Genomic DNA, 21,225 nt, shown 5'->3' on the forward strand with positions numbered 1-21,225 from the left:
GATATATGAGGAATACCACGCAAAATTAATTTTGTATTTATTTTCCTTTTGAAGAGCACAGAACAGCGAGGCAGGGTGGTATATACCTGCAACCCCAGCACTCTGGGAGGCTGAACAGGAGGACTGCAAGTTTGAGCCCAACCTGGCAAATGAGACTTAGCAAGCCCCTATCTCAACATATAAAATAAATGATTGGGGATGTGGCTTAGTGTGAAGCCCCTGGGTTAAATCCCCAGGACAGTAGAAGAAACAACAGCGAGATGTGATGAAAAAGTTACACCCAAACATATTTTTGAAAATATCCAAAAGCTATATTTCCAGGATCACTTCTGTCATTGGTTAAAAAACATCCAGCGGCTGGAGGTACAGCTGAAGGGTCAGTTACGTGCTTAGCACACGTGAGGTCCAGGGTCCCATCCCCGGTGCACGCCCGCGCAGAGATTAAATTAAGATACACATTAGTGCTAAGAAAGCAGCACATCACGGCTTCAATGGAAACTAAAAATTAATTTTCTTTGCTTAACAGTCTGAACAACTGACTTCATTCACCCCTGAAATCACACCAGTTTCATGTATTACAAATGTCCCAGGCGGTGCCATCCTCTTCAGTGGAAGGAGGGGACAGTAAACTTAATGTGCTCTTATTAGTCGAGTGTGACAGAGTCAAGATGTCAACGCACTGCTAAAGACACGGAGCACAGTAGAGAAACAAAGAGAACTCAGCGGTACTTACTCAGCATTTATGAAGCAAAAGGAAGAGATGGGGCTGAACTTTTTTACTGCTGCTGATTAACAGAAAGCTTCTACAGACTTAAAAAACAGAAGTTTATTTATGAAATAGATTTTAAAAGTTTAACAAAAAATAATAAATAAGGCCACATAATCCCCACAATCTTCTATATCTCATGGTCATTTATCAGTCCACGACCCAGTTTCACATGTAACTCAATCCATGCATTTTAGGTACAAGGGGATCTTTTTAAATCATGGTATTTCTTTTTATGATTTACACTGTTTAAGTTACATAAATCCAGTCTGACAGTGCCATTTTTGTACTTTATAATATTCTCAACAGAAACTTACACTGAAATCTCTCAAAATGGACTAATGAATTTTAATTCACTAAGCTAAACAAAAGGAAGTGACTTCAATCATAACATTACAAACACTAAAATGCAACATTAGCACAAAGACAAAATATGGAACTTGGAGGATAGAGAACAAATTTAAAGTATGTTTAAATATCAAAAACTGTGTACTTTGGCTATTTTAGGTATGTATTTATTTATTTAGATACAGGATCTCACTGAGTTGTCCAGGTTAGGCTCAGACTCATGAGATCCTCCAGCCTCGGTCTCCTGAACTGCAGACTGCAGGTCTGCACCCCCGTCCGGCTCCTGACTTTGTATTATGGAGGGGAGAGGAAGCCAGCTGGACCTAGAGACCTGGTTTTTGAAGCACAGCAGGAGGCCAGTGTCCAGTCCCATCACTGAATGCACCCGGAGAGAGGCTCAAGGTTTATGTCTGGAGCCTTGTTCATCAGCCAAATCCAGCTCGTTCAGTGAGGTCAGCAGATCCCAAAATATATCCTAAATTGTACAAGTGTCCCTCCAGAAATGTTCAAGTCCAAAGCCTGCAGGTCAGATTGTCTTGAGTTTGGTAACGATCAGTACCCTCACCATCTGGTCAAAAGAAGTGCAGACGCAAAGGCCCCTTTTGTCCGGGCTCCAGTCTAAGCTGGAAATGGGCTGGGTGGACAGCGTGACGTTCTGCAGCAGGCTGACCGTACCCGCCACCCCCATCTCCACTCCCTCGGCGTCTTTCTTTGATCTCTGAACAGGGTACTCGCTGAAAACAAGAACAAACAAGAACAAAGTGGGAAGAGACGAACAATCACCCCTCACCATTTTTATACATAAACCTCGAAGAGTATTTTTATTTCTCGGTTGGCTACTGGCACTAACACATAAAGACTCTTTTCCATGGTGAGTTCTATACAAACAAACAGGTGGTATTTCAGATAGCCCTATTCCCAAAACACCTCTTAAGAAAGGTTACTGCTACTAAAAACTTCTAATCTTTGTTCAGCCTTTGCCCGGTTCCCTTTTAATAAGACAGTCCTAGATTGGTGCAGCATTCTTAAACAGTAAATTGACCCGGTGCCCTAGGTAGTCTTGGACTGTAATTCCTCTCTAGGTTCGGGCTGCCAGACACTGGATGCAGACAGCGCGTGCAAGGGCAAAGGTAACATTCACAGGAGCCCGTGGACGCACGCAGTGGACAAGACCCGACCCCACGGCGTGTGTGCGTCGCACAGGTGCAGGCTTAATGGCCTCGCCTGTGCCGTTTGCCCAGGAAGGGACGGCGAGGCAGAGATTTCAGGCCTAAATGTAAAAACAATTCCAAAGGCATCTGATTTTTTAAGCCGGAGAGATAAACTTATAAAGTAAGAAAAGCTAGTGTTTAGTTAATAAATAAGTTATGCTTAGTTAATAAATACTGCTTGGTCTAGACGGGGGAGGAAGTATGCTTCCCCGTGGAACTGTGTTCTAGTGACATAGAATCCTCATCGTCAGAAGGCCTTCAGAGCCTTTTCGGTATCATATGACATTACCTTGAGTTCTTCAATGCTTTTTAACAAGGCTAAGAGTTTAAAAACCTCAGCCAATAAGCAGCTGAGCACAAAGGAAGAACCCGCAGGTACAATGCCTACTATTCTCTCCACCTCTTGGACCTTATAAATCATTTTAATTAAAAGAAATGAAACATGCAGATTTGAATAAACAGTTTTAAACAGATTTTTTCACCTCTTGGCAAACACTGAAGTCATTTAGTTTTAAAAGATAGTATCTGTTTGAAACCCTCCATATTATCTCTTAAAATTCTGAATGTATGTCTGTATGTTTCAAATACTCAAAAAAAAAATCAGCATGGCCATTCATTTAAAAAATAAATTCTGAATAAGTAGATGAATCTCTCTAGGAATTCTTAAGTGCTCAATAAATATTGACAATTTAATTGCATTGATATCAACACAGACTGGCACAAGGGAACCAAGCTAAATATCATTTTGCTTAAACCGGTTCTCTTTTGTTAATGGAATCCTTGACATGAAGTTCCAAACCAACTTGCATCTGTTATAGTAAGAATTAAAGTTCACGTTGAGATAAATTTCCAATCTCTGATTATATACAGACCCAACTTCACGGATATAATTACTACATTCATTATGGTATAAAATTCGCATTACAGATGTGGCCATGTGTGGATTATAAATAAAACTGCTACCGGGAAGGGCCCTTGGGACTCACAGAGTGCAGCTCATGGTTACAGATATGCAGAAAGCAAACTCAGTAACGTTCATCTTGGAAAACAATCAGAAGACTGGGGCTCTGATTTTTGGTTTGGTCACAATAATGCCATCTCAGTTTAGGCAAGTAAATTATTAGGAGCTAACATGAAGGGTTTCAATCTTTTCCTTACCTTTGAGAGGTAATATTCTAATCAAATATAAGATAACATGTAACAAAAGTCTTGAGTCAAATTTTTGCATACTTAAAAAAAAAAACCTAGCAAAAACTATGACTTCAAATTTATGTAAAAAACTCTCAGTACTCTCTTCTGATGTATAGAAGACATAACTATATGAAAAATATATTTAGCATGTCAAAGGAAGATTAATATTAAGTATAAAATAAATATAACTTTTAATTGCTTAGAAAACAACAGTTATGTAATACTACGACAGTTAAAATTGTACCAAAATGAACTAAGTCAAAGGAGGAGAAAGACAAATAAGGTCGATCTAACCCTACTTTACCCCCACAAGTAACTTTAAAAAGGAGCGTTGCGTCCCGGGAGACACTTACTACTTCCACAGGTGCAGGCTGCCGGCACCGCCAGCTGTCAGGAAGAGCTCTCTGTTCTGTGGCAGGTGTCGGACCTGCCACACGGTGGATTTATGAGCCTGCACAGGACGAGAGCACACAACTGGCTTAATAAGCTTCCTGCACCCTGGAAGAGAAGCCTTACAAAGAATTTTCCCTGCCATGACTTCAGCTGTTAGAAAAGGAACCAAGGAGGTTCCTAGCATGCCCCTTTATCATGGTTACAAACATTTACAAAGAAATTAGAAAATACCATTTTTCTCTATTGCTTTACAGAACGAAGTTCTAATGGATTAAAAAAAAATTAGACTAAAAGTCCATTTAAGTTTATAGAACCACAGAAATGATTACAAGAGGTTTTATATATTTAAGTCTCTTTAGTTCATTCTGAGGGGGAAATTCTCAAATACAAAAATACATACTTCTTCCCAAGTGGAAAAAAAAGAAGTATAGACTGATTTTTAAAATAGATTTTAGTTTTACAACAGTTTTAGATCCTCAGTAAAAATGATGTGAAGTACAGAGTTCTAGTTTATAGATTAAATTTATGTAACAGCTCTGAGAACCTTACCTTCAATTTACTGCCTTCTGACTTCTTCAAAATACAGATCATGAGGATTTATAGACAGTGTTTATGGTCTTAACAAGATAAGGCTCTTCCCAGTCACATTAAAAACACAAAGATTTAAAAATGATGACCAGAAGAAAGTTATCAGTTTGTTAGCCGCTCAACGACAGCCACTAAATCATCAGGGCTGCGCTTTGTTGGCTGGGGGAGGGAGCAAGTGCAGGGCAGCGGGCAGAGGGTGGGCGAGGGCAGGAGAGAGGGATACGGGGTTCCCTCCGCTCTGGAGAAGCAGTGGGCCTGGTGAACTCCATCTAAGCCCTGCTTTTACCCTTCACATGTTAGAGGGTGGCTTACTCTTGATTTTGGCTTTTAATAGTCTTTTGGACAGCACTACAGGATAAATATACACATCTCAAAATACACAGTTACCAAGTCCCCAAATAAGTAGGTTCATGCAACCAAAATCTATTTTCATTTGTTTTGTAGCTTAAATTTTCTGTAGGAGTTGAGAAAAACCTAAAAAGTGAGGAGAGAGGGGAGAAGATGACCTATTAAATGACACCAGAGACATTTTTTTGACAGATTCAGCAATTACTGGCTTAACTAAGTGTTGGGGAAAATTTTGAAGAAGACACTATTATTTGCAAATAATCAAAAAATGTGTTGTGAATTGTAGACAAAGCAATTTAGTAAAGTATGATTTTTGTGGATAGGTACTTAATATATTCTGAAACAACAAAGGCAAAGCAATATTACAATCTGTAGCTACTTTGTTAAGTTAGATCATCCAGCAATAGTATAGCAAAGTAATATACAGTAATAATTACGGTAAAATAGCAAGGTTTGAGAAGCCTAAAGAATCTACAGTGGAGGAAGAGGGAGCAAAGCAGTGATTTCCTATTTCCAAAGCAACTCGTACATTTCAATCTCATGGAAGCTACCAATCTATAACTGGTTTTTTTTTTTTTTTTTTTTTTTTGTCTTTTTCATTTTTATTGGTACCAGGGATCGAACTCACGACTGCCTGCTTGCAAGGCAGGCGCTTATGCCGCTGAGCTAAATCCCCAGTCCCTATAACTGTTTTTTTGTTTAATAATCAAAAAAGCTCAGAGTCACATTTCCAATCCACATCTTGCAAGTGTTAGGATGTGTCAGCATGAATTTTATGTAATCCCCTTATTCTGGGTATTTCTTTCTTTTTCTTTAGCAGCATTAACTATAATACTGTGTCTTCCTTGAAAGCAAGGCAAAAATATAAATATCCTGAATGCCTAATATATACTCATTCCAGTAATTAGTTAACTTAAATAATGTCACTTAATGTGGCCACCTAGAACACAAAACAAAATTGATGAAATGGCTTAATGGATATATACCGAAATATTCTGAAAGTATGCAATTAGGTTACATTTTTTAAAACATTATATATTTATTAGAAAACATCAGGCTAGTTTTGTTGATAAAATTCCGAACATCAGCAGTTTCTTATGATATTCCTAAATTGCAAAATGAGATTCCTAGTTAACTGAGCTCTTTATCATAATCAAAGAGCCTAAATTGATAAATGCATTCTTTGCACAAAAAAACCTGTCAAGATCCCACAAGAATTTAACAAAAATAGCTCCTTTCATATAAAGACCTAGAGAAACCTTGATGACTATTCCATATATTAGTCTAAAACAAACTATCATTCTTCATAGAGACATTTCCCTCATATTTACCTTTTCTGAAACAGAGGCAAAACCTTTGGTAGGATGCTGTGTTCTCATGTCAAAAACATGAAACTTTCCTTCCAAAGATGTAGCTACTAACTTATTCATACTTATGTCTTTTCTGTCAAACTCCAAGCTACACACCTGAAAACAGAGAATATATGTTTTTAATAGGCTCGTTATTACTCTGGAGGCTCTTTTAAACTAGGTAAGACTGCTTTAAAATGTTAAGATCATGTAAAAGCACTTAAATAATCATTTTATCTTCTGAATCAATATATTAACTACTTTTACTCTTAAAAAAAAAAAAAAATTCTTGCCCAGCACGGTGCTATATGTCTGTAGTCCTAGCACTGTGGGAAGCTGAGGCAGGAGGACCGCATGTTCAAGCCAACCTGGGCCACTCAGGAAGACCCTGTCTTAAATAAAAAATCAGAAAAGGGCTGGAGATGGAGAACAGTGTGAAGGCCCTGGCCCAGTAGTGCATAAATCAATAAATCAATAACTATCTGCTAATATGACCAACGAAACCATCTTCAGTTCCCATGCTCAGTGGATGCATCTGGAGAGTGAAAATGTAACTCCTTACATTGTTCAACACAGTTCAGTCAAGGCTGACTTAGAAAACAGGAGGGAAACAGCTTCTTCAGCAAAGGCATACAGTCCCAGAGCACTCAGAGAGGCTCCTGCTACTTCAGACTTTCCGCTATCAGCAGAAGAGTCCTCTTACTGTCTTAATTTTATGGTCACACTGCAGAGCCCCCAGGGTCCACAAAGGGCCTCCTGACTAGGGGCTCCCCAGCATGACACACACTGTATCTTCAAAGGGTTACTAGTTCCTCAAAACAGTTTGACCCCAAATTTGAGGTTAAGAAGCACTAGCAGACAACTGACTGGGACGGGTTAACAGCGGTGCTTTTAAAACTCTGCAGTAGTTCTGGGTAAACGGAAACACGTTCAGAGATTAAACAGCATCAGAATGTACATTACCCCATTTTTTATATTTGTCTCCCACCGCAGTGACATATTTCTGAGATCAAACAGTTTGACATCCCCATTGTCATAGCCAGCACAAACAACACGTTCTTCTTGATTATAAGCATTGCCTGGAAGTCAAGATACAATATTTCAGGCCTACAAATGCTAATCTGGAGATTCTAAAAAAAAGTTACAAAACTATGCATATAACTTATGTCAAATCTGGAGGGCTGGGGATTTAGCTCAGCGGCAAAAGTGCCTGGCTGGCCAGTGCAAGACCCTGACTTTGATCCCCAGTACTACATATATAAATAAAACTTATGTCAAATCTAATTTTAAGAATCACATTAGGTACAATCCTACTGTATCAATCCTGACAGGATATCAAGATTATTGATTTGGTGTTTAATTTTTTTCCAAAAGGCTTATTTGAGCTGGGCAAAGTGGTGCCCACCTGTTATAATCCCAGCTACCAAGGAGGCTGAGGCAGGAGGATCACAAATCTAAGACCAGCGTAGGAAACTTACGGAGACCATCTCAGAATAAAATTTAAAAAGGCCTGGGGACATAGCTCACTGTACCGTATCCAAGTACTGGTGGTAGGTGGGAGATCATTCACTGAAATTTCGTGTTCAAGGGGTACACTGAAGTGCTTACTGGATTATAAATTAAAAGAAAATGTTCTCCCTATGCTTTGCCTGCAAAGACTAGAAGATCAACTATAGTTCAAACACAATTCTCACATGTCTGGCGTGCACCTATTGATTTCTTTGACATTAAGTATTTTGAATTCAAACAGAACAACTTTAAATCTCAGTTATTTTGCAAAATTTTGTTCTGATATTATTCTGTCTTTGCAAGAATATCTGAAATAAGGTGAAGTAAGTATTGATGCATTTTTTGGTAGGGTGGCTGACCACACCTGAAGTAACTTTATAATCTGTGGTAAAGTTCATACCTCTAAGACGTGGGGATTGTTTATCCCGAGCGAGTCCCCTTGCCGAGGAAAAGGGGATCCTGTCACTGCACTGGGTTACCCGGACATCTTTCCCCCAAGCCTGCATTCTTCCCTGCTTCCAACTCCCTCCTCATGAACTCCAGCAGCTTAGGCTGATGATGAGCCGCGCTGATTTCAGCAGTGAGGACTCCGTAGTACACCACTGTGCAGCCTTTCCCACAAAGCATCATTCCCTCCAGAGTAAGTCCCAAGGTCCAGTCATCCTGGAAATACCCTTTTCCTGGTTCCTCGTACCTAAAACACTGCCGAATTCTATTTAGCCTGCCGCAGTGTTATCTTTGAATTGTCCTTTCCGCTCCATTCTCATTGCTTCTAACCCTCTTCCTAAGAAATATTACAAAAGCCTCTGAGCTCATATACAATGGACCACCTCTCCCTGCTACACAGTTAATGTTTACTAATCTTAAAACCATACAAAACCCACAAAGGTTTACCACCACCCCCAGGCCATCCCAACACCTACGCCATGGCTCAGAGCCATCTCTACGGACCACCACTATGCCCTCATAGACATTTTCTTGGGCACTGTCAAGTTATGCCCCATGTTTGAAATTTCCTCACAATTTCAGTAGTGAAAATCCTACTTTTTTCACCTTTGCATGCCCCCAGTGGTTTGCACATACTTGGCATTCTTTAAAAGAAAATCTCCACCAGGCACAGTGGAGTGTACCTGCATTTCCAGCTACCTGGGAGTACTTGGGCCTCGGAGTTTGAGGCCAGCCTAGGCAAGGTAGCAGGACTTCATCACGAAACTGAACGAAACGCTCAAGTCAATGCATGATTCTGTAAAATTTCAGTATGATACATACCAAATCATCCTTATGTGCCTGAGATTAGAAGTGAAAAGACTTCCATGGATCCAAAGATAACTCCTTTGTAACTATATCAATTTAAAAATCATCACTCTAAATATTCGTCCTGAAACTTCACTCAAGTGTACATATTCTAAATTTATCTTACTGTTCATAGTGTACACATGTTTGTAATTAACATACTGTAACTTCTTTTAGAAGTCAGAAATCTAAGGTTTTCTGTGACTAAGTCACAGTCTAATAGAAAAAGTTAAAACAGCTCACTTTTTCTGTTACATTTTACTTTTCAATCCTGTTTTCCATATGATTACACTTAGTAAAAGAGAGAAAGAAAATAGATATTTAAAACTAAATATAATCCAAATCCTTTAGCAGCAAAACAATTTCATTTTGGTGCTAAGTTTCAAGGGCAAGCAACAATTAGTCCTACAAAATCAGTACTTTTGTAAGTATGTTGATAAAGGAATACAGTTACCAAATTTATAAGAAACAATTTTAGAATGGCATAACAATCTTCTAGAAAATAAGCACACTCTACATAAAACACAACTTTTGTTAGGCTATGCTTAGTATTTTGAGGCTCTGCTTTGCCTCAGTAATGGCATTCAGTTCTAAACTAGGAAAATCTTACCTAATCAGAGGCAAATAATAACAGCAAATAGTTCTGAATACTTAACAATATAAACCTAATTCTGAGCACTTTACAAGTATTAACGAACTCACTGAACACTCCACACAAACCCTGTTCCAGGGCCTGGCACTGATCACTGATATCTGCTTCAATGAATTCAAAAAAATCCACAAAACAGACTACACAGGGACTGGTAGTCCCTGGTATCCCTGCCCAGATAGACAGGTAACAGGACTGGTTTGTTTTTGTTGTTGTTGTTTTGTTTTGTTTTTCTGAGGCACTGTTTTTTATCATCTAACTTTAAAAGCAAAAGTTTCTCAATAATTTACCAAATGCCACAGTCCAGCAGTCTCTCTTGTTTTCTCCTTTTACAGGTTCCATATTGGCAACAGGGTCATCTTTTTGCCTTGGGTCCCACACTTTCACAGTTCCTGCCACAAATAAAAGGGAGTTAGCAAAATTCCACAGTGAACAATTGCATCTCTTTCCTGCATCCTCTTTCCAAGAGTTCCAGTATACATGGCAATATTACAGATATAATGACATGTAAAAAATTCACATTTTTCTGCTAATGGATTAAATTGTATTTGACAATAATAGTGGCTTCTGTAATCCATGTTACTGTCTATATGATTTTCAAATTAATATGCGCAGAAAAATTGTTCCTAAATTACCTATAAGTTATGATTGACAAAGAAAATACAAATGCCATGTAATTCAAGTTATGCCTCATTTCCTTTAAGACTAAAAGAAATGCATTATTTATTTAGAATGCCAATGTCAGTTTTAATTTTTTACTACTCATATAACCATTGGCATTTTTCTTATATACAAGAATAAGCTCTCATTTTTATATGTATGGTTTTTAGAATACTATTTCACATACAACTAAGTTTTAATTTCCCCAAGGAAAGAGTAAAGAAGGAAACATTAAATAAAACTAACAAGTAATTGTTCTCAAGCTGACTTCAGTCCCCTCATGTTAATTCTTATCATAGGACCACTAACTGTGTCACTGCCTACAAGCCTACAAGAAGTGCGAATGTATGTAATAAAATGGCTGAAAGCAGGCATCCGAGAGACGGCGAGGAAAAGTCCTGAGAAAGGAGAATAAGCGCAGGAAAGTGGGAGACACCCACTGGCCTTATCTCCAGGGATACAGCTGGTCATTAAGACTCCTTTAAGGAGGAGGAAAACAACAACAAAACTTCCCACAAAGATGAGCCTTCTTCTACAAAGTTTATAGATTTGTAAGATTTATAGGAAGTTCACGAGTTAAATTAGCAAAGAAAATTTAAGAAATTGAAACAAAATTAAAGAGTTAGCAAACGTAAAAAGATATTAGTACAAGTGGAAGAGAGGTACTATTTTTATCATCACGAAATTAGGGGGAAAAGAAAAAAATCAATGCCAATTAGGGTGGACTGGAAATTTACCTCATATATTATAGCAGATGACGTAAACAGGTTCTTTTGAAAGTTTAGCAACAAATTTTAAGAATCATAAGCTGTGTTTATCTTAAAAGTGTTACATACATGAAATAATCATTTCTTCAATAATGTTATTTAATTTATTTGTGTCTTTTTCTTTTTTTATTGGTACCAGGGATTGAACTCACAACTGCCTGCTTGCAAGGCAGGCACTTATGCCACTGAGCTAAATCCCTAGCCCCTCATTTCTTCAATAATTTTAAGTCACTCTCCCAAGACAACAAACAAGAACCTGAAGGCATACAGAATGCTTATTACTAGGTGCACTGTGTCACAATTGTGTTGGAATATTACAACCATCGAAGTCATAATTATGACAACTATACAGAGACAGCAATATGCGTATGTGACAAACCTTAAATGAACAAAGTGAGATATGAATTAGACACACAGATACATATGCAAAACTGTCTGTAAATCTGGATATTGAAAACAACGGACAGGAGGTGGTATGCAGGTCTGTAATCTCAGCACTTAGGGGCGCTAGGGCAGGAGAACTGAGAGTCTGGGACCAGCCTCTAGACTGCATGGCAAGTTTAAGGCCAGCTTGCACTGTTCAGAAAACAAACCACACAACAGGATTTAAAAAAAAACAATCTAGCATTGTGGTATTATCAGTTCAATGTTATTTTTCCTTCTGTGTTCCATATTGTTTTTATGACTGACACAAAAGAATTGATTTCTAAAACACAACTGCTCTTGAGGAATTATTAGAAAATTTTATTTCACTTTTCTTTTAAGACAGTTCTTTCATGGTCTTGAGCAGCCATTTGAAAACTAGCCAAAACAGCTAAAAGTACCAATCTCTCACACTTTATGAAATAACAAAAGCTCTCAACTCTGTGATGGTCGTTCAGAACAAATACGGACACCACAAGACCTGTCCCTCGGGGTCTGGGTCGGTGTGGTGGAAAAGCCCCCTGGGTATCCTAGCACTCTCCACAGCGCTCACTGGCTGGATTACAGAAGCTCCGTTTTTAATCAGCTGTCAATATGACTATTTTCACAAGTACTAATTCTGCTTTTTAAAAAAAGAAGATGAAAAGCTGCCGCCCACATTATATCGTCAGCTGCTTCAAAACCTGCACAGGCATTTTAAATCCTTCAAGTTTCACAGGAAACTATCAATGTTAGTAGTTAAACTCACTCAAAACTAAAATAGTAAGTGTTAGGTCTCTAACTCAAAATACCCAGAAGTCTGAAGCAATGGAGGGACATGCATTCAAATTTACATATTAAAAATGCAGAAGCACAATTGTTGGGAAATCAAGGCGACCAAGAGGATCTGTGTGTAGAGAGATGCTCTGCTGCACAGATAACCACTAAAACACAAAACCAAAACCTTCGTGCACACACAGATACAGCCACTCACCGTCTCGGCTGCCAGTCACAATTTCGGGCGCACCTTCCCCGATTCCTAGTCCTCCAATACCATCTATAGCGTTTATAATTTCTTTATGGCCCTTGACAGAATATACTGGGATCTCTGGAGCTTCCAAATTCCTCGAGAAAAAAACATAGCTTCTTACTTATACCATATATAGCAGACACTTAAATCCATTACTACAATTTAAGAATGCATACCATCTGTTTTGTTTGTCTAAAAATAAGGATTTTGCTATGAAGGTAATTTACACATTTACTTCTAAATTGTTTCTCTGCTTCAGGTTCTTTTAAGCCCCTAATGAAAACTACACTTTTATTCAGCCTGAAATTGGAACTCCTGAATCCACTTAGTGTTCTTTAAAGATTACCTATGTGGGTCTTCCAAGTATGACTTATAGTCATGCTCGGTAAAAAGGCGGACTAGTGGGTTCCTTCTCAGGCACTATGAATCAGGATTTAGGGATGGGCCGCCAACCCATGGACTATTTCATAGAAACCACTGCTTTAAATCCAGAGCAAACTCAAAGGGATTTAAAATGACTCCAAAGTGGGCACTGGTAGTTTCATCTTGAGATATTTTCTGAGGCTAAAATATGCACTGTGTTTACTTCGTATACATTTCTCACTCCCTATTTGCCAGTGAATGTCACACTGCTTTCGGGCACACCTTCCCTGATTCCTAGTCTTCACAATAAATATTACAGCCAGCCGAGTTGAAATTCATCTAATCAAATGTTAATTCAAAAGGCCCTCAGAAAAGTACCAATGAATACACGAGTCTGCGTGATGAATGGCTGGGTGAGGCTACACTCGTAATCCTGTATGGCCCCCTTCCTCTTACTTTCCACAGTTCTCTCAATGAGTTAGTTTCCAAAAGCTTTCACTTTTTTAAAAAAAGGAATGTTATTTATGAAGAACAATCTCAACTTACCGGAGCAAGATTTATTAGTAAAATATAATGAAAAACTTAATTAAGCTGGTGCAGTGCCACACACATGTCATTTCCGCATAGAGGGAGGCTGAGACAGGAGGATGGCAAATTAAAATCTCACTGGAGCAATTTGTCTATGCTTTGTCTCAAAAATAATTAATTTTTTTTTTTTACAAAGGCTGGGAATGTCACGCAGCAGTGGAGTATGCCTAGATTCAAACCCCTATACTTGGAAAAAATAATTGAGCCAGTTCAACTTAGTTTAGAGATGTTTACCTCTGTACCATTATTATAAAAGAATCAAGAGATTCCACAGGATTGTGGCTCCACTTAAAAGAATTGTTCTTCTATTTTTATAGGCTTTAACATGTGATTTGTTTTAAACTTGAAATTATAAGAATTATCAATAAAAGTAAGTTGGTAGTATTTGCATCACACTAGGGAACACTATTAAGAAGATGGCCAACAGTTATTCTTGTTTAAACATATTCATTAAAAAAAACAGGCTGGCTTCTCTCCCAATTTCTCTGAAAACATATGACATAGCATGTAAGAAGTAACGAATAAATGCTAAAGTAACAGCTAAACTATGAAAAGAAAATTAGCTTCATTCTACTTTATAATATATAATATGATTCTACAATAGATGAATATGACGAAGTTATTAGATAGCAATACATTCTAAGTGAAAATCTAGAAAGGTCATATTAGAAAGTAAGACATAGGGAATGCAGTTTCTAGAACATTACTATATATTTTAAGTCATTAAAATAATTTTTTTGAAAAATAAAGAATTTCAATCATTCAGTTCTAAATATAAAGAAATAAAGGTAGGACATGAAAATTAAAAGAAGATGGTACAATGTAATTCTGCTTGCTTAAAACAAGTTCATCTTGATTTGTTCAACAGATGTATTCTTAAGAAGTTGTGCTTAGATCTTAAAGCATTAAATAAGCAAATTGTAAATGATGTGTAAGTTGTACAGTAAAGAATTAAAACAAAAACTCAGCACAGCATTCTGTAATACCAAATCTCTTGGTGAAATGTAAATAATTGATATCTAACTTTTTAATGTTATATATGTGCACTTTTCTGTATTATTTCTCAGCAGTAGAGGGAAATAAAGAGTTTTACCTACAGATACTGGACATTAAATACTAGCATAAAACAGCATTTAAGGAAACAAGTATTGACATATTATTCAAAATATCTGAAGAAAAATAGGTTAGTATTTTTAAGAATATTTGGAACATGAACTCTAGAAAAGCACATTCAAAGATAATTCCCATACTTTTATAGTTAAAATTGAGCAAAAGATGAAACATTTTAAAATTAAAATTCTATCCCTGAGAAGAGCAGTCAGAATACCAAAAAAGGTGCCTGTCTAGTGTTTGAACACTGCTTAAATAATCTTACCATATATGAAGGTTTCCACCAAAATCTCCAGTAGCTAAGTATCTCTGCTGCAAAGATGCTGCACCAAATGTTCCACATTTAATGGGTTTGGCCTTTTCAATCTTGAAGAGAGGAGACATTATTTATGTAAACAGTTATTTGGAATCCACAATATTTATGGTTCTATAAAGTTTAAAAGACTTAAAAGGCCATTAAAACATTTTCTGATAAAAAATTATCATCCTCTTTCTTTAATCTCTATCATTTAAATGTGCACAGTTATCAAAAAGCTCAAATTTACATTTTTCTTATTTTACTAATGACATTCAAATGCTAACAACCTTGCCATCTACATTGGTCTGCAAATATGAATGTTTCTGCTTTTTATTTAATATTCTTTAAGATCCTCAGTAGAAAGGAGAACATTTACTGTTCTTTCCAGATGGCTACAGGAAAAAAAGATGTTTATGTGTCTCAGTTTCCCCTCCAACGCCCTATAAACTAAAGGTGTTTATGTCTCACTTATTCTGGGAACTTTTCAGTGCCTAAAGATTTGTACACTTGTACATACACAAAACTGCCATTAGTATGGACTAGCCAACGCTTTTAAACTTCTTTTGTTTCAAAGACTCCTGTTCTAAGTGCTGTATATAATCACATTAGGTAAACAATCACTTATCAATCCACTATTGAAGGTAAGGAGCTTTCGGAAATCTAGTGAAGACTGTGTCATCAAAAGGACCTTTGCAAATTACCTAGTAATCCCTCCTGTCATTGAATCCTAGAGCTGCACAGATTTGTCCAGCTCATACATTTAATGAGCTCCTACTAGAATTGAGCACCCCTATTCCAAAAAAAATCCAAAATTCAAAATGCTCCAAACAGAAAATTTCCTACTTGCCTCATAATCTGTAAGGGATCATCGTCAAGTCTGAAAATTGTTACCTTCAAAGGAAAGATACCAAACTGAGAACCAATCAGCCTTTTACATGATAGGCTCTATACTGGACATTTTCACCTTTGTCACTGTATGATTCCTAAAAGCAAGGAAAGAAAGAAACTGTGGCCACATGTCTTAGTTACTTATCTTGCTGCTGAGACAAAATACCTGACACCCAAAGTTAAAGGCAGGGGAGGTTTATTAGCTCACAGTTCAGTCAATCGGCTGGCTCCAAGGCAGCAGAGCAGCCTTTTAAAGCAACAGAAGATACCAAAAGCAACAAGAGAGGACAGCAAGCCACGTTTCCTCTTATACTGGATATAGGCTTCCTGCCCTAGGTGGGTATAGCACTCACATCCTTAATCCCAGCAATGGCCCATATATCAATCACCAACTCTAAAAGCCTACCCTCATGTCTGCATGAGGCTTTAGGGGTACATCTAGACACAAACCATAACACTATATTCATTTGCATCTACTCAACAGGAGTAGTACCAAAGGCTAAGGGACAGTAAATGTGCAAAGCCCTTTGAAATCTGGCCTTGCCTGGCCCTATGACTCTGTTTCCTGCTTCTTCAGTCGATTTTCTTTTTGTTCTTCAGACACACCAAAGTCATTCCCATCTGGAAGCATTTGCTGCTCCCACTGCACGGATGACTCCTCTCTCAGATCATGTCTCTCCCCTCCTCATTCAGATTGCAGTTCAAATGCCACATCCTCAGTAACCTCTATGTCCCTCCAATCTGAATGGAAACACCAAGTCACCATCTCTCACCTTACAGAATCTCCTTGACTACATTATCAGCAAAATTATTTTATTCACTCAATTATCTATCTTCTGTCTTTGTAGAATGTGAGCACCATGAGAACATGATCTTATCTCATTTGTATTACACTTAGTGGGTCCTCAACACTTGTGAATAACTATTAATCCTCAGCCCCAGTGCTGGGGAGACAGAAACCAAGGCCGAGGTACCTTTTCTTCCACAGGGTCTCATGTACATAGCTCTAACACGGTTACTGGTATCATTCGCATGCAATCATGAAAATAGTTTCCCTGTATCAAACACTTACATATCAGATACTGTTCTAGATGTACTTCCAGAAAAGACCAACCTTCCCTTGACAAACACAACTCTGTGAACGTTAAGTGTTAAGAAAATCTCTTTCAAGATAAGGAAACAGGTTCAGGAGACTGAGTAACCTCCATAGGACCCAAGAGCTAAGAAGATACCAAGCTATTTCTGCTGAGGGAGGCTGCCCAGACTGGTACATGAATCTGTTAAATGAGCGTTTTATTATATAGCCCCATTCTGGAAAATTGAGTCATCACTGATCAATACTGAAATGGGTTGATGAGCTGAACAGAGCAGGTGTGAATTAAACATACTTTCAGATTTCTGGCCTTTTGTTTTAAACCTCATTCATTTCCTTACTAGATTAGCATATGGTATTATGCTTCCTGATGTACATTTCTTTGTCTTTTTGTGTACAAAAAACACCCAGATTTATAGACACTAACAGTCTGTTGCACAAGAATGAAACTCAAAAGTATATGATTAAAAATAAACTCAAACACATTAATGCTTTGTCATCTGTGAACAAGGACTATATTTTGTTCAGAAGGGTCAAGCACCGCCCTTCTGGAAGTAGGTGTGTTTTCTCTCTCCTCAAACATTTATGGAAATCATAATAGCAGTGAAACCAAGAGGAACTAATTTTTTTATAGTTGACAAGAGTTCCCCTCTAACTCCCCTAAAACTCTGTAATATTTTATCTACAGAAAAGATGCATGGAATTTGGCAGAACTGAAAACTTGTAGTTATAAGCTGGTTAAAACATTGAAGATTTGGTGACAATCTCCCCATTGATGTATATATTATTAATTTTTGATATAATACTGTAAGTGACCACCCAGGATGGTTCACGAGACCAAGTATTAGATATTCTTTGCCACAATATGTTAACACAATTAGAGAAGCCCATGACCAGTAATTCCTGCGACAGCTATTTTTGTTCTATCTGTGGGTGGGTCTAGTACAGCTTGTCAGTGTTTCCTCCTCCACATCCTGGCACTACTTAATTAACACTAAAAGGTTTAGTCAACCAAATGCTAACAAGGAATGAATTAGCAGCAATGGGGCTAAAAAGCAGAACTTTATTAGCTTATTACTAAGTTTACAATATAAATATCCACAACCACGATTCCATTCTTCAGGACCATCTCTGTCCATGACACCCGTGTACCAATGAGCAGATGAATTCTCACATATAGAAAGCCTGATGAAGGAAAAAGAGAATACCCAGCTGGATACCTCTGGGGGGGGGGCAGCAAACTGCTCAACTGTGCATACAGGCCCTGGTCTCCTTCCCCTCCTGTTGTTTCGGCAGTGAGATGAGGGTGGCATCAGCAAAGGCTGATTTGCTCCCTTCCCATCTTAACTTAGTGGCAAGGCTTGAGGGCACCCGGTTTAAGGTAGTTTTCTCATGATAAATCAAGTGGGTTTCCTAAAACTTTAATAAATAATCGACTTGGCCCAATGCTTTGCAACCCTTGTATTCATTAGAATCACCTGGCAGAAGGCAAAAGAATACTGTCCAGGTCTTTCCATAGCCTGGATACGTCACAGCACCACTGTCGCAAAATCTGCAGAGGTAGAACCAAAGCACGAATATTTGACAACATCCACATAAACAGAAACGACGAAATACTCAAGATGATTCAGACACAATATACGGATGAAAATCACTGAGCCTGAATTTTTTATTGCATACTCCAGCCACATACAATCAAAGTTCTTAAATGTGCTTTTCCATTTGTTTCACTCTTCTTTCAAACGGCAGACTTCTTTGGAAACAGGATTCATTTTTCAAATAACATTCTTGGTTCTTTTTAACATAGTGCTTTGAAATAACAGGTTCTCAGGAATATATGATGGGAAAAAAAGAAATTTCTGGGTGAAAACATAAATTGATTATCCCCAAGATTGAGATATTGGGTGATTTTTCCTATCTGAATCTTTTAAGAATTGCTTTAATTTCTTAGAGTTCTCCAGAAACTTTTAATTTTTTTTTTTTTTTGGTCTTTTCCCTTTTTATTGGTACCCAGGATCGAACTCACGACTGCCTGCTTGCAAGGCAGGCGCTTATGCAGCTGAGCTAAATCCCCAGCCCCCAGAAACTCTTTTAAAAGAGACAAGACTATTTCACTCAGTAGAAGGACATTGCTGACGTCTGTACAAGTCTGTAAATTCTTATTTAAAAAGCCACAAGTCTTTTAGATGGTTCCTAGGGGAGTTTCAATTGGCCATCTACTTACCAATACTTCCCCCCCTTTTTTACTAAACAAGTATTTAAATTTCTCATTACATCCTATTCGCAGGCATACATTCACTCATTCTTTTAATGAGTAATTTATCGAATGGTTTCTCCTTACAAACCACATTGAGGAATGACATGGTCTTACTCTCTAGGTGCTTACAATCTAGTTAGGGATAAATGGGACAGAATTTATATTTCTATCACAAGTAAGTACTACAAGAACACAACACAAAGAAAATTACTTTGTGTAGGGATCAGTAAGGCATCCTACATCAGAAAATCTGGAATAGCAACAGGATGAAGAATATAAGGGAAGGTAGAAAGAATAAGCCATGTTTAGAAATTCAGCTAGGGAGAGTAAACTTAAGAAAAAGGGACTCAGGGGAGTTTAAAAGGGGACAGTGCCTCATTTAAGCTTGCTTGCTGATCCAAAGTGCATGCATCTTTTCCCTACCAGCTGAACTCCATGTCATCCAACCCAAGTCTCTCCACAGGGTGTGTGTGTGTGTGTGTGTTACTAGGGGGTTGAACCCAAGGGCTTTGCACTAAACTACATCCTCAATCTTTTAAAAATGCTTTTATTTTGAAACAGTCTTTCTAAATTAAACTGCTAAATTGTGCAGAATGAGCTCGGATTTATAAATCTCATACTTTGGCTCCCTGGGGTGCTGGGACTCCAGGTGCACTTTCCTTTACCTAGCATCTCCACAGCTTTTGATCCACGGAGTTCTCAATATCCCCTGCATTTGTAGTCTATTACAATCCTAAATACCTAATGACTGATTTCGTTTAAACGGTCTAACTCTAAATATTTAAGAAATTTATAGTATTTAAGAAACTTATATTCTTAAATATAATATTTAAGAAATTGCGTCTGCAACTGTAATACCAGCATTACTTAGGCAGCTGAGCTAGGAGGATCATAGAGCTCCAGCCTGGGTAACTTATCAAATAACACTTTTTAATGCTAGTTATTATCTTTATCTTCTAAACCTTTCATTAGTGATCTAGACACAAAGGTTGTAAATCTGTTATCATACCCTCCTAAAAGCCTTTCAAAGACCTATTTTTCCTTGTAAAAGTCTTTAAATGTCCTACAGGTTTTGCAATGCCTGGTTCTTACTCGCCATATTTCTTGAGGAGATAAACTTTTTCCCATTAATGAATTTTTTTGCACGTCCCATTTCCTCTGGAAAATTCGCCCTCTTTGGCCTAGTTTCTACTCATCCTAAGTATGTTTTCCCTCACCAAAGTGTTCTCTGTGTGAACGAACTTACCTTAGCTAGTAATTATGCATCTTTATTAAACTAAACGTGTCATCCACTAAAAAAAAAAATCAAACTTCGTGAGATCTGCAACATTGCCACTCCCATGTCTGGGAATACCGGGCACTTAACATTTGTCGAAAGTGTTTTGGGTTGTCGTCTTTAGCTACACCATGAGTATCCCAGTGCGTGCGTTAGCTATGCTTCCAGATAAGCATTACACGGACGCACGAAAACTTTCTACAAATTACTGTAAACTAAATAGTTCTCTAATTTAGACATGAAATCTGGCGTCCCTTCCCACTTTGTGCAGTCCTGCACTGCACTGTGGGTGGCAGGTGAAAGGGGTCGACAGGGCACAGAGGTACAAACTCACGATAAGACCTCAGGACTCGAAAGCAAGGTTTTATGTTCGACGCATTTCTCGATGCTCGAGCTATGCTTTCAGGGTACACAGGGCGAATGCTGTGGCAAACAGAGTAGGGGGCTGTGGGGCAACTGCCCACAAAGGCAGTCCAGAGCCTGGAACTGGGCAGTCTCGACCCGGAACCCACCTCCCGAAGCAGCTTCAGGTCCCCATGTTGGATCTCGTACAGCTGAATTACTCCGGTTCCCCGTGCGAAGTTGCCCATGGTCACAAACTTGGCGCTGCAGGGCACCCACTTACAGTCAAACACTGTGTAGTTGAGGCTCTTCTGGATATGGGCAATGATTTGAGGCTTCTCGAAAGCGGACATGCTCTAGCCTATTTTCACTTCCAGCAACCGACACACACCAAGACCCCGGGAAAACACTAACCTAGAGACCAGATTCAAAACTTAACTACAGTTGGCCCTATCCACTTGCCGTACTCTGGCCCAATGATGCCTTAGCGAATTGCATTTAGTTAT

The 21,225-nt window shown here is 38.2% G+C and overlaps 1 protein-coding gene across 1 annotated transcript; it reads right to left on the reverse strand.

Moving 5' to 3' along the window:
* Positions 1-811: 811 nt before the first annotated feature.
* Positions 812-21,199, reverse strand: Dnaaf10 (dynein axonemal assembly factor 10). Its single transcript, XM_003469045.5, has 8 exons — positions 20,890-21,199; positions 14,831-14,931; positions 12,469-12,599; positions 9,936-10,037; positions 7,158-7,273; positions 6,177-6,311; positions 3,870-3,967; positions 812-1,848 (listed from the first exon to the last, which is right to left on the reverse strand). The coding sequence occupies exons 1-8, from the start codon at positions 21,070-21,072 to the stop codon at positions 1,641-1,643; spliced, it is 1,074 nt and encodes a 357-aa protein (XP_003469093.1). The 5' UTR covers positions 21,073-21,199; the 3' UTR covers positions 812-1,640.
* Positions 21,200-21,225: the final 26 nt, after the last annotated feature.

Source organism: Cavia porcellus, unplaced genomic scaffold (genome assembly GCF_034190915.1).
Source record: "Cavia porcellus strain 051 isolate PalLab524CR breed Dunkin Hartley unplaced genomic scaffold, mCavPor4.1 scaffold_18, whole genome shotgun sequence".
Classification (NCBI taxonomy): Eukaryota; Metazoa; Chordata; class Mammalia; order Rodentia; family Caviidae; genus Cavia; species Cavia porcellus.

Bases quoted from the DNA above. Each gene is read 5' to 3' on its own strand.
- Dnaaf10 (XM_003469045.5), bottom strand. From the start codon at position 21,072: ATGTCCGCTTTCGAGAAGCCTCAAATCATTGCCCATATCCAGAAGAGC. The intron at 7,274-9,935 runs GTAAATTATTGA...CTTGACTTCCAG, and splicing joins CTGCTGGACTGTGGCATTTG to GCAATGCTTATAATCAAGAA. The intron at 3,968-6,176 runs GTAAATATGAGG...CGTCCTGTGCAG, and splicing joins TTGCCTCTGTTTCAGAAAAG to GCTCATAAATCCACCGTGTG.